This window comes from Rhinolophus hipposideros (assembly GCF_964194185.1).
Source record: "Rhinolophus hipposideros genome assembly, chromosome: 13".
Lineage (NCBI taxonomy): Eukaryota > Metazoa > Chordata > Mammalia > Chiroptera > Rhinolophidae > Rhinolophus > Rhinolophus hipposideros.
The window spans coordinates 32,739,598-32,753,962 of NC_138059.1; the positions used below are offsets into that span (position 1 = coordinate 32,739,598).

Below are 14,365 nucleotides of genomic sequence, written 5' to 3' on the forward strand. Positions count from 1 at the left end.
TGATTAAGTACTAAGAAAAACTAAAGAGAAGTAGGAAATAAGATTATGTATCAATGTATGTGCACAGATGTGACAAAAAAAGAGGGAAAAAATTTATAAACAGTGGCCAGGAAAGTACTTGCTGAAAGAGTAATATTTCAGTAAAATCTTGACAGACTGTTAATAAATTATTTTTTTCATTTAAAATTTATTTATAATTTGTCTATACTATCAGTTTTACACACACACACACACACACACACACACACACACACACACCGCCTCCAATATAAATCTTGCTACAGGAACATAAGATTAATCAGTATCCCTTTAAAACTGGCTTTAAAAATTAACACTTACAAGCTTTCTCATAACCGTATCATAAATACCTAAGCCATGAATGTAGATGGCAGTACCAAGGTGAATGGAAAATTTAAATTTAAAAATGCCTCAAATGAAGTATGTGAATGCAGTTTAAGTAAAAATACATTACATTTTAGGATTAAAACATACCCAAAGAAATGTTTTCAAAACACTAAATATATGATCACATTAAATTTTACATACAAATTCATAAATATATCACTAAACAACATTAATATTGAAGACTAGGTGAATTTGCTTAGCAACAAGAAGAAATGTAAAACTTTACCCTAGAAATATCATAGGTATAATTTTTTATAATAGTTTACTTCTAGGTCTATATAATAGGTTAGAAATGCAAATACATTTTTGTGACCTTAGAAATGGATTTAAACTACAAAGAAACTGTGAATAGTGCTATAAGATCTGATTGTTATTTAAATAATCCTGACTCATTAATCCATTCTAACCGTATATATGGCAGAAAAAAAAAGACATAGAGTCCCTGGTCAAATTTAAGACTGTGTGGTGGATACAAATAAGCTTACTTCCTTCTTAGGTTTCAAAATTCTGAGCAGACAGCCTGGACATTGTAATAAAATATCAATGATTTAATTATTTGAAAACAAAACCTATCAAAAACTACTATATGGATAATTATATAAAGGAGTTTACCAAATAGTGTATTAAAGGAACACGACTGAATAGGCATTAACAAAACCATGATGTTTTAACTGCAATCTCTTCTGTCTAAAACTGGGGTAGGTAAACCACATAAGCTAAATCTGGCCCCTCTCCTGATTTTTTTAATTAAAAGTTTTATTGTAACACAGTCACCCCTTCATTTACATATTGTCTATGGCTATTTTTGTGCTATAACAGCAGAATAGCTGAGACAGAGAGACCATATGGCCACAAAGCCTAAGATCAGTAAAATCATATCTATTGGCAGTCTATGGGTTTTGGCCTCATCCTCACATTTTTTCCTTAGGGTTTTCATACCCGTTTTCACCATTTGGATAACTTCCTTTTAAGAAGTGTTGCCTTTAATGGCATGCTGATAGTAGGTCCTCAAACTTATCTTTCAAAATACTAATTTACAGTTCAAAATTCATCTCTCAAATGCTTTTTGTGTCCCTGCATATGTGCACTTGTGCACTACTTTGAATATTGTCCTCCATAAAGTCTCTGTATAGTCAGTTAATTACACATCTATTCATGGTTTCTACTTTGAACTTAGTGCAATATTTAACATATTTTCTATAAATACCTGTTAAATAATGTTAATAAAGCTCTACTCTTAGGCAACTATTTGAAACCACTTCCTCACTGGCCAATTATTTCTAAAAAAAAAATTCATTCCTCCCTTCAAGAAATGTTTATAGCTACCTTACTTCTATACTCACTGACTGACCACCTTAGTTTTACTAACCACACACTGCTAATATTTCCCCAGTTTTCATTGATCTTTCTGATGTCTCCTCTCAACGTTAGAGGTTTGGCTCTGTTATTATAGTGTTGAATAAAATGAAATAGATTTACAGGCAAAGTGCTGCTAGAAAAGAATGTAAGTCTAAGAAATACGAACTTGACCTCTGACTTTTTTGCTCGGTTCCCCATCAACACTTCTTCCTTTTTGCAAAACTACAGAGAGCCCCCTTTTGTGTGTGGTGGCGAACGCGGAGAGAGCTTTGAAGGCCATCGGCACGCTGCAAGAACAAAGGTGGTGGGGTGCTGCCTGCTGGCCCCCCAGTGCCGCATACTGCCCCTCCATCGCACACGCATCTCCGCGCCTAACCATGTGCCACAAAGTCTCGCTTCTGGTACTCTGTGTGTCAGCGGAAATAGATGAAGAAGTCTGTCTTCAGGGGAAATTGTCTACTGTCGGCGGGCAATTGAGAAATTCCTCCTGCGGGTGAAGAACTTCGGCATCTGGCTGCGCTACGATTCCCACAGTGGCACCCACAACATGTACCAGGAATACCGAGACCTGACCACCATTCGCACAGTCACCCAGGGCTACCGCGCCCACCCAATCCAGATCAGGAAGGTGAAAGAGATCGCAGTCAGAAGTTGTCACCGACCAGCAGTAAAGCAGTTCTACAACTCCAAGATCAAATTCCCGCAGCCCCTCTGGGTCCTTGAGCCGCCAACACAAGCCAGTCTTCACCACCAGGAAGTGGTGAACACCTTCTTTTAGATGCAGGGCCTCCCTGTTCCCTGGTCTGCCTGAATCCACTCTTCGGTAAAACAACAAAAAAAAAAACCCTACAGAAAGCCCAAACACCTAATTTTTATATGGCAAACTGTGGGTGACAAAGTACTATCCTATGAAAAATGTTTTCTATACAGTGTTTTAAATTTCTTTTACTCCTTTCTATGTATTGCATAATATAGTATGTTTGAAAATTCAGTTGGATTTAGTTGATATGAATCTGAGATTGTTATACGTACTACCGAATTACCTCTCATATAAAATAAAACCATCATTGCTTATAAACACGTCATTTATCAAAAATGATACGAAATACTTCATGTGTATTTTCAAAGAGCACAACTGCAGGGAGTATAATGGAAACAAATGTTTTTAAAAGGTCCAATTTTAAAAGCCTTACTGGAAAAGAAAATGCAAAGTAAGTGAATAATGATAACTTTGTACTTACCAGAATTGTGGCAATAGTCCATATTCTGGGGAACTTGGACTGTGAAGGCTATCAAATCTGGAGCTAAGAGAGATTCTGGCATTCTACTCTCATTGAGCCACTTGCTGCTATGAAGGTCTTTAGTGTCAGAAGGACCTTGAAGCAATGGAATCAACTTCTCTTTTCCACTGTCACCTAAACAGAAACATTAATGAAAAAAATCTTATAAAATAAAATATAGGAGTAGCATGAGGATGCTTGATCTTAAAATACTACTAACATAACATTTCAACTTTATTTGGTAATTTTAGCTGTACATTTAGTTACACCTTAAAAATATGACTGATAAAATTAAATGCACTTTTAATTCTTAAAGTTTTAATATTTAGCTAATCAATGAAGAACATGTTCAGAAAAGCTTATTAAAAGAAACAGCTTGAACACACTGTGTTTTAAATATTCGACAGAATCTGTACCTCTTTAAACATATCTAGAAATTAAATTTACACTGAAAAAAATTTAACTACAAGTAATTTAAGGAAACTATTGTGAAACAAAGTATTGGAAGGAAGGTAAAGTCAATTATAACCTCAAATTGAAAAATAGCTGGGTTTTCTGTTTAATTTTTATTATATTAACATTTCAATTTAATTTTTAGGTGTCATATATATCTATAATTCTTATTCTCCCAAAAAGGATAAATATAAACTTTCCTTTAATTTCTCTCCTTCATGACCATTCTTAAAACTGTAAGAATGTAAAGCTTTATTCTTGAAATAAAAATTAATTTATTAAAGAGGTATCATTCTGGCACAATTAATAAAAATTTTTAAGTAAAATAAAAAATTTTAAAACCTCTGATTCATAGGAACAATGAGTAAATTCTTGTTTCAGTAACGCTGCTTGTAAAATGCAAGGCCAATTCTCCTATACAGGCAATAAAGTTTTACATGGTCCAGCTGCACATACCTGGGGCTTTGGCACAAATTTTTATTGATCCCACGGTCCCAGAGGCACATTTGACCAATGATGTGCTGCAATACTTCAATTCAACATTCTGGATTGAGCCCTCAAGAGTTGGCAGGGGATTCTTAGATTTCACACCTAATAAAAGAAAACTGCAAATGTACTAGCCGATTGAATTTAAATAATTTTTATACTCCTTCACCAAGGCATTTAAATTTAATTATACTTTAATTATCTACCTCAGATGTTCTTACAGTATTTGCATTAGGTTTCATAGTTTAGTGTTTAGGAGGTGAAAGGATGCAATTTTAAAATAAATGGGTTGAACTCTCATAACTACACATATGTAGTCAGCTCTTGATTAGTCAAGCTAAAGAAATAAAAGTAAATATTTTAAGCAAATATTTATTTAAAAAGCTGGAGATGTTAAAAATCATATTTGGTTTTAGAATGTAAAGTAAGATTTTTATTTTTGAAACAAATTTAACTTATAAATTGAGTTTCATTTAGGCAGAGACATTTAATTTCAACATGAAACTTCCAGAGTAAACAGACTCTTCAAAATATCTTGATCAGGTGGGTGAGGAGAGAGAAACAAGATAGCTTGAAATAGCTCCTAAGTTAAAACGCATTATCTTATAAACAAAATTGCCATCCCGTCTGTAGATAAAAGAAATCAAAAGGATTCTGTATCAATTAATGAAAAAAGTGGACGTTAACATCTCTATGCTACTTGGAGAAGGGCATAAAAGCACAGAAGGGAATAATTACCATGAAATAAATGGTAGACAAAACTTAATTCAAAGGGGAAATACATACTCATTTTGGTTCTAAAGAATAGGTGCAATTAAACAGGCAGAGAAACTTTAAGAACATGATACTGACAATACTGCAGACCAATAAAAGGATAATGATGATGAAGAACTCTAATCAAGTAACATTAACGAAGGAATTATGTGTTACGTACATTTCTCATTCAATTCTTACAACAGGCCTATTATAAGGATGTTTATTAGCCTTATTTTAAGATTAAGATAGAATGGATTAGAGGTGTTAAGTAATTTTTACTCAAATTCCTATACGTGGTGAAAGTGTTTCATACAATTTGATCCCATCACAGAAGACTTTACCACTCATTTTGTCTATATTCACAAACATCTACCAACATAATTTCCCTTCTTTTCCCTATTTCATATTTTGATCAAATATATACTATCCTTTATATTTGAACCTCCTTTAAGCAAAACTATGTATGAATAATTAAGAAAACCATAAACTTCCCATGATAAATATATTAAACAGTATTCTGAAATATTTTATCTCAAACTTTAGTGTGTTCAAGAAGCACCATAATCTTCCGAGAATCTTCCTGAGATGTGCCCCAGGAATATGCAGTTTAACACGCTACATGACGGGCAAATGGTTAAAGGACATCATCTGAAGAAACACCTCCTCACATACTAACCCTTATTTCAGAGGGAACTATTAATTTACTAATTTCTATTTGGCTGTTATATAAATCATGTATTTATTGGTTGCAATTTTCCAATATTGACCACCTGTGTTGTTTCCATCGGAAGTGTTATCTATTATCTTCAAGGCAGGATTCTAAAATGTTGTGTATGGATACATTTTTCTGATTTTATCAGATTTTTATCAGATTCCCAAAACCCGTAACTCAAAAAACTTAGGGAACAGTATCTCAGAAAATTATACAACATCAACGATACTTACATAAACATAGTTGTAGCACCTAACATTCACTGAGTACTTACTAAGTGTCATGCACTATGCCTAGTTTATGTTATTTATTCATCACATACTCAACCCAAAAAAACAGAAGTAGTTATTACTATTCTACTTTAGCTATAGGAAAACCAAGACTCAGAGAAATAAAGATTTTGCTCAAGGTTCAAGTCAGAAAGTGGCAAGACCTGGATCACACTTGTCCCTGTAAGAATGAAAGCTGAACTACCCTACATATTTAACATCCCCTGTAGTGGCAGCAAGTTATAATTAGTGGATAATTTACCCTGCTCCAATCATTATGTTAGATTATGATAGGGATACAAAATGGAATAATACCCTCTCCTAGTCCTCAAGCCCCCACAGTCAAACTCTCATTCTGTGCCAATTTTGCAAAAATAGAAAAAACCAAGATAGCTGTTAGCAGACAACAGCTGCTGAAAGATACTCTCGAGGGTTGCTGATCTGATGGTGTTTGGAACCAAAAAAACTGAATCAGTTGCCGGCAGATACAAAAGCAAATGAATATGAAGAGGCCAAAATGGGTTTGTTTTTAAATTATTTGATAACACTATTTTTTTTCACAGTTTACAAAGTTTAGGACTCTGCCTAGAATCGCAAATGGTCGGTCTTTGTTAGTATCTAATGCACGTTACACATAAGACTCATCAGAAGAAGCTGCCTAAAACCTCATCTAATAGAAATCTGATGTACGTACCTATATAAAGCATCTTGGTTTAAACTAATACTATCAAGAACTTAGTTCACATTTTTATGATCATTACATTTCTCAGATATTTTAAATCTTGTTTCAATAACAAAATAGCCTTATGCACAATTTAAGAAAAGCTTTTTTATAAATAATTTATTCTTAATTCCACAAGCTAAGATTTTTAAAAAACAAATTATTTTTATTTCTTGATAGACTTCAACAATGGCTCAAAGTTGCTAGTACAAACAATCTTGGTAGCGTCAACTGTGGAGTTTGGGTGATGGTGATGAGTCAGTATAGGCTCATCAATGGTAAATGTATCATTCTAATGGGGGCTGTTGGACCAAGGGAGGCTACGCAGGTGTGGGGGTGCAGAAGACGTACGGGAACTCTCTGTACCTTCCCTTCAATTTTGCTGTGAACCTAAAACTGCTCTTTAAAAAAAAAAAAGTCTTAATAAAAAGTAACATTGGTTTCATTCCATTCCATCTTCAAACCAGAACTTGTAAAACGCCTCAAATGTGAGCACTATCCAGGTAAAGGAGCAAGAGTCTTGGCATTACACATCGGGGCACCATTCACACTGCATTCTACATGAATGCTGCTTTCTGAAATTGTGCACGGAAATCTCCTGTTAGGGATGCTACTGGTGAAACAAAAAGAGCAAAAGCTCTGAAACTAAAAAAGCACAACTTTGTATACAGGCAGCATTACTTATCTAGTAATTAGATAGCTTAAGGTAAGCTACTATTTATTACTGTTACATGTGGAGGCCAAAATGCCATATACTGTTCAAGGTATTTAACTTTTAAGAAATCAGCTGAACTTTATACAGAACTTAATTTGGAGGTACAATATTTGATAAGATGGACAGTCAGCTGCTTGAGCCAGTAAGACAATCATAAAGACAGTGACTTTTGAAATAATGCCTTAATAAAGCACTCACATATTTATTCAAATAGTGTTGTCCTCGTCCACTAGAGGAAAGGAATTGAAATACCATTTTATATTGTACATTCTATTAACAAAATAATCTAAAACTACCAAATTTTTGTAATATAATATAAAAGAATGTATTGTTATTTCTTCCCATGGTAGTACTCGTCTGAAAAATATGAATTTCTAACACATATTCTTAGACCTATGGTAAACTGTTAACCATAACTGATACTTTTTCTACCAACTTTCTTGTCCACCATAATTCTTCCATCCTCACTGAGACCTTAACCCTCAGTGTCAACTCTCCAGTGTTGAGTGATGAACTTATGATCCTCCTGTAATTATCATCTACAAATTAAAAAGATGAAATAATGACAATCACCTGTATATCTGTGTAGAATTAAAAGATTAAGGAATCAAGTCACACGTAAGTTTATCTCTGTTCCCTCCTTCACCGCCGAAAAGCTAAGAAAAAAACTTAGGGCCCTAAACCAACAAAGAAATGAAAATGAAAAGAAACATAAGAGCTGAATGTGCAGCTCCCAAAGAGGCAAAAACTATCATCAAAATTTTGGAAAATGAATATTTGATGAAAAAGTAGCAAAGAGATGACTTAGTTAAACAGAGAAAAGTGTCCATGGGTAATTAAACCACGAGGCAAGTTGATCTGCAACAAGCCCTGGAAATATACGAATTAAAGGAACTAGGCAGTTCCAGAGAGCAGGCATGCAGATGAGGCTAAAAAGATGAGGAGACTGAAAGTCTAATAACTACAGTACCTTTCCCTTAATTCATGCAGCCATGCAACTACCCCACACTCATTCTGGTAAAAGACTGAAGGATACACTCTGGAGAGGTTAAACCAGAAGAACTTTGGACTAAGGGATAAAACCAAAGGGTCCATGTTAAAAATGGGGGGTGTCTAAAACTCTACATAGAGTACATATGTACTCAATAATAAGATCTCCTTTTCTTTTACTCTCTAAGAACTCCAAGTGCCAGGCTTAAGACCTATGGGAAGGAAATGGAAGAATTTCTCCCTGTGGAAAGTGGCTAATTCAAGAAAAAAGGTACCAGAGATCATAACTGATTATTCTCCCCCCACAAAAAAAAGAGTTAGTGTCCAATTCCCCTAGTGACACCAACTAGTCAACAAGCTCCAACCTTACACATAGGTTCCAATTAGTTATTTAGTATTTTATTCTATAATATAAAGAATCATCAGTTATTAGGTAGAAATCACTAACATGAAAGGTAGAGACTAAAAACACACACAGAGAAAAGGACTTTGGGGTAAATAGACAATTTGAGGAACAGAAAATAATAATAGTAATAATAATAACTATTCCCAAAAAGAGTACAGAAGATACTACATCAAGAACAGGATGTTTAGTTAAAATTTTCAAAGAACAAATAACAGCTCTTAGAAATTAAAAACATAATGTTAATTCTCCTTAAAGTAACAGAAAGATTGGAAAATAAACTTGAGTAAATCTACCATAAATTAAAACAAAAAATCTCAAAAGACTCAAAATGGGAGAGAAATGACAATAAAAAGAAAGGATCACCATAAACAATCAACTATCTTAAAACCAAAAGTTCTAGAAATAACTATTAAAACAAAATGGAAAAAATAATCAAATAAATAATTCAAGATTTCCCCACTGAAGAATAAGAGTTTCAAATTAAAAGAGTATACCATATATCTAGCACAACAAATGGGAAAAAAAAACAAACAAAACACCATACACATAAAAGCCTGCCACCTGAACATCAGGGCTAAAAAGAAGCTTCTAAAAGCTTCTGAAATAAAAACAAACAAATGTATAAAAGCAGAAATAGGTAACATGCAAACATTCAACATACAATTAGAATGGAATCAAACATCCCAATAGTAATACTAGAAACAAGAAGACAATAAAGCAGTACTTTTTAAATTATGTAGGAAAATGATTCCCAACCCACAAATCAAACTATTAATCAAACATAAAGTTAGAATAAAGATTCATTCAGAAATAGCAGATCTGAAAAAAGTTTATTTATTCTACTGGAAAGATAACTACGGAATTATGATCCACCAAACAGAGAGAGTAAATCAGGAAAGAATAACATATGTGATTCAAGAAACAGAGGGTCCAATATAAGAGAAAAGGGAATTACTAGGACAAAAAGGAAACTTTAAGACATCTCTATAGAAGGATTAGAAGCAAATAAAAGTGGAACAGGAGGAAAGAGTACCAAAATAATAATGATTACAAAAATTAAAACTAATTATCTCTTGTATTGGAACATATTAAGAGAAGACTTATGCTTCTGTTAGGAGTTTGGGGGAATTAATTAATAGTAAGTACACTGAACACTAATGAAACAAAAAAAGCAATTATTAACTCTAAAAGTTGCATAAGAAAACATATTAAGTGGAAGTATAATTCATATATTCATAGCCATATTACATTAATAATGAATATAAATTTAAGTAAAAATTGTGATATAATTATATTAGATAATTCATGAGGAAGAGCAGAGATAGAGACAAATGAGTGTGTTAGCCCTACAAGCTAAATCCTATTTGGTAGACAAAGTAATGTCCCTTCTCCCCAAAGATACTCATATCTTAATTGCAGGACCTGTGAACATGTTACTTTACATGGCAAAGGAAAATTAAGGTTACAGATGCAACTAAGGCTGCTAATCAGCTGATTTGAAATAGGGAGTTTATTCTTATTGTTGGATCCAATGTAATCACCAAGGTCCTTAAAAATGAAAGAAGGAAGTAGAAGAGGAGAGTCAGAGAAAGACATGTGATGACAGACACACAGTCATAGAAATGCTATGTTGCTGGCTTTGAAGATGGTGGATAAGGGCCACAGGTCAAGGAATGCAGGTGGCCTATACGTGGAAAAGGTCAGAAAACGGACTCTCTTCAAGAAGCTTCAAAAAGGAACACAGCCATACTGACATCTTGATTTTAATATGACATTTCAGACTTCTAAACTACAGAACTATAAAAAATAAATTTATGCTGTTTTAAGGCACTAAATTTGTGGTAGTAGAAAGTATGTAGATATAATATCTAAATATGGAAGATAAACAAATGATAATATTTTATTTAGCAATTTAGAGATAAATATCTAAGAATAAGCTAAAAATGATTGTCTATAAAGAAGCAGTGAAGACGATAGGAGCCAAGAGGACTGCCCATTTTGTTACAAGTCTTGCAAAACTATTATTTAATAAAATAAAACAAAAGGTCATTCAGGACACTCAAGCAACCAGGACTCACGCTCCATACACAAAAATAATAACATCACAGGATAGTGAACTAATCGTGGAGGTTCCTGAAAGAGGGAAGAGGTACATTCTTTTAAACTTTGCATTGAAGAGATAGCCATCTTTGCAGAGTTATTAAGGAACATTACACAAAATAACAACAGCAAAGCACTTCCCAATGGTTGGTATTATAGTAATCATTTCAGGGGAAGAAAAAAGGGAGAGGAAGATTTATCACATAAAGAGGAAAGTGGAAGAGTGAACAAAAGTGGCTGGGTAGGCAAGAACAAGGAAAGAGGTAAAACAAAAAAGCTGGTTAGTTCCAAGACTCAGTATGTGACAAAAATTGCAAATGGCTCCCACTGATAACACAAGCAGATAGGAGAAGACAGCAAACTTTAAAAGGCAGTGGTGTTTTGTTATTGTTGTTTATAATGATTTTGTTGTTTTTAACATGGAAAAGCAAATGAAGTGACATTCTAGGATTAAATTAAGCCAAAATATTTGGGTAAAAATATAACTTAGTATTTTCAACAGAATATAAAATATAACCACTGAACTATAACCAATTAAATAGTGTGAAATAAAAACTAATCTCAAAATTGTAGTTGCCAGTGATATTTAGATGATAGACTTGAACTTTAAATATTCACAAGGAGCAAAAACAGTCTTACTTTTCATTGTTCCACCTCACTTGCATCTCAGACATCCCTGCCCATATTAGCAAAAAAGAGAGTCAACAAACATTTACTGACCACTTTGTATTACAGATCTGCTTCTCTGATTCTTAACTTTTTTAACATCAACTTTGGAAAATAAACAAGTAGACTCAGCTTCATACTGACAGGATGATAAAGAGATGCCTGAGTTTAAAGCAATACATTCTGCCACCTAGTTTATGACACAATTCTTAACATAAAGATTAACAAAATAAAATTTGCTTCTAACTGTGAAATTCTATGAATTACAGTTTCACTCCTACATGCCTTTATCACACTAACCATGTACATTGCTATTTTGTATTATTAGGAATTAACCTGCTGGGGGTGGCCGGTTAGCTCAGTAGGTTAGAGCCTGGTGCTAATAACACCAAGGTTGCCAGTTGGATCCCTGCATGGGGCACTGTGAGCTGCGCCCTCCTTCAAAAAAAAAAAAAGAAAAAAAAAAAGAATTCACCTGCTCCTCTTTAAGCTTACTTACTTAACTTTGATTACTATGTTATGCTTACAAGTGTGGGGATTTGGACATTTCTGCACTAGAATAAGGCACTAGAAAAATAAATCTTTTCATCTGGAAGTGAGGGAGCCTGGTTAGATTACTGAAGAACTTACAACTCACAGATACAATCTAACAAGATTCAGTAACTGATTTTGGCTGGAAAGGGCAGGATCACTAGATTGTATGGGTTTAAAAGAAGAGAATTCCGGACAGCTTAGCACAGTGCCTCAAATATAATAAATGTCCAAGACCAAATAATTTTCTTTATCCTTGACATCTTCATTACCAAGTATGGGAAACTAAAAAACTAACATTAATGTTGGTAAATTATGTCATTATTTTCTCTTGGGATGCTCTTAAAGGTTTATGTTCATCTCTAGCACACTGAAGTTTCACCATAATGTATCTGCTTAGAGATTTACGTTTATTTTTCCTGTTCAGGATTTATAATTCTTAAATCTGAACTGTGCATCACATCTTACATCAATTTTGTGGTTTATAAAAAATAATCTCTAAATATTGCCTCTCTCCTAGTTTCTCTTTCTGAGAGTCTTATTAGACATATATAGAATTGTCTCATTCTAGTGTCCAGATCTATTGACCTATATTTTACATTTTCATCTCTATTTTCAATGCTGCATTCTGGATAATTTCTTTATATCCATCTTGGAGTTAACTAATACTGTCTTCGGCTGTGCCTAACCTGCTATTTAACCCATTCGATGACTTCTTACCTACAAAGATTATATTTTTATTTTCTAAATTATCTAATCTTTATTGACAATATTGGGAACTCGCTCATATTTTCAACTCCATCTTTTTCTTCTTTAATAATTTTAAATGTCATTTTATACTGTTTCTGATAATTACATTAATCTGAAATTCTAGGATTCTAAATCAGCCATTAGAAGTCAATATTAATTCCTGCTCTTTGTGGACTATTTCAAGTTCTTGGTAATTTTGGATTCTGAGTTGACAAGGATTTCTTTTGCAAATCCTTTGCCAGAGTTGAAGGTATGTATGTCACAGCAAATATCTGTGTTCACTACGACATATCCAGAGATGTAACCAGTCCATCTAGGATCACATATTAAGTTGATTTACTGGCTTGATGGCTCCTAAACCATGAAGGATATTTAAATCTGAGCAATAACAGGACTATAGTTACAAATTCTCACAGAAAGCACTGTCCCTCTTTCCCATCAAGGCCAAAACAAAGAAGCTTCTTTGTGAAATCAAGAATGGGGCAGATTTTTGAAACCTTTCCACTAGTCCTTAAAAGGTATGAGTTTAAGGAGATAGAACATCACTTTTAATTCCTCCCTTTTTGTTCCCACCCCTTTTGGTGTTTAAAAGGCAAGCTCACCGATACCGTGAGCAAAGTTTGAGTGCCTGCTTACCACTCTGGTTTTTAGTTTCCTCCTTGATTTAGGCTTTTTTTTTTTTCTTTCTTGCAGGTTCAGCAATTCACTTAGAATTATATAGGTTATATATTATTCAGCATGAATGTTTGGAGAGGAAAGATTTTCAGGTTAACCAGTATATCACACTGCCAGGCATAAAAGAATTATCTGGCCCAAGATGTTCAGAGCTGAAGTTGAGAAACCATGGTCTGAATCATAGTGCACAGGATTTAACAACTCTTTTGTCAAATTATTCCAGCCATCTCCTGCAGTGAGTTGTATTTTATTCTTCCAGGTGTCAATTCAGGTGAGAGAATGTCTGGGAAACATAATTTTTTTTCTCAGCCCCCTAATTAGTTCTGGCTGTCCAGGACATGGTTGCAAATAGTAGTTAGAAGACACTGACCCAAAATGTATTCATTATTTTGTGTGCTACAGCTATTGCTATAATCCTTATACTTAGAACAAAGCTGACTGTTAAATACAATAAACATTCATAATACTTTGACAATTAAAAAAGTCATGTCACGCTATGCTGTATGTTTCTTAAGTATAACAAATGTAGCTTATGGTGAATTTTTTCCTCCCTACAATTTCATCCGTGATAGATGAGGAAGCAACAAGTATTTTATTTAGGTTAAACACTGTATGGTATGCAGAGATATTAAAAACATTATGAATCCCAAAATGTACTTAATTACATTGTTTCAGTTTCCCTGAAAGCGGATATAAATCACTGGCTACCTTACAAAGTAATCATTAGCACTGAAATGACAAATTTCCATTTATCATTTCAGTGGTTAAAAAAGCATTTATGTAAGACTTCAATAAATGTTAGCTAGTATATTCACATTATTGTTACTATTACTACAAACAATACAAGCTTGGACTGAGGAAGTCAGTTTACATACATTAATGAGTAATGAGGGAATTTACTGAAAGATAAACTAATCGCCTTTATTCTAGTATGAACTCTGCTATCAAATAGCTATGTAACCTTGGATTTGAAACCTCTGTGGCTAACTTTCTTCATCTGAAAAAAGTGAGTTTTGGGATTTGATTATGACCAAGGTATCTTTTAGATGTAAAAGACAATGATCAGCTGCAGTGGGAGGAGATTAAACACT

At 33.7% G+C, this 14,365-nt stretch overlaps 1 protein-coding gene and 1 pseudogene across 10 annotated transcripts in view; one reads left to right on the plus strand and one right to left on the minus strand.

Moving 5' to 3' along the window:
• Positions 1-14,365, minus strand: part of VPS13B (vacuolar protein sorting 13 homolog B) — a 765,148-nt gene that overhangs the window by 529,237 nt on the left and 221,546 nt on the right. For all 9 annotated transcript variants that reach the window (XR_013994784.1, XR_013994785.1, XM_081070819.1 and 6 more), the window contains exons 18-19: positions 3,954-4,088; positions 3,006-3,179 (exon numbers count right to left, since the gene is read on the minus strand). Coding sequence is in view for 7 of the 9 variants with exons in the window: in XM_081070819.1 (XP_080926945.1) it covers positions 3,006-3,179; positions 3,954-4,088 (309 nt within the window). In the remaining 2 variants the exon portion in view is untranslated. The remainder of the gene's footprint in view (positions 1-3,005; positions 3,180-3,953; positions 4,089-14,365) is intronic.
• LOC308506867 (large ribosomal subunit protein eL20-like) lies at positions 376-2,542 on the plus strand (annotated as a pseudogene). Its single transcript has 2 exons — positions 376-457; positions 1,993-2,542. The product of its transcript is annotated as a large ribosomal subunit protein eL20-like (transcript).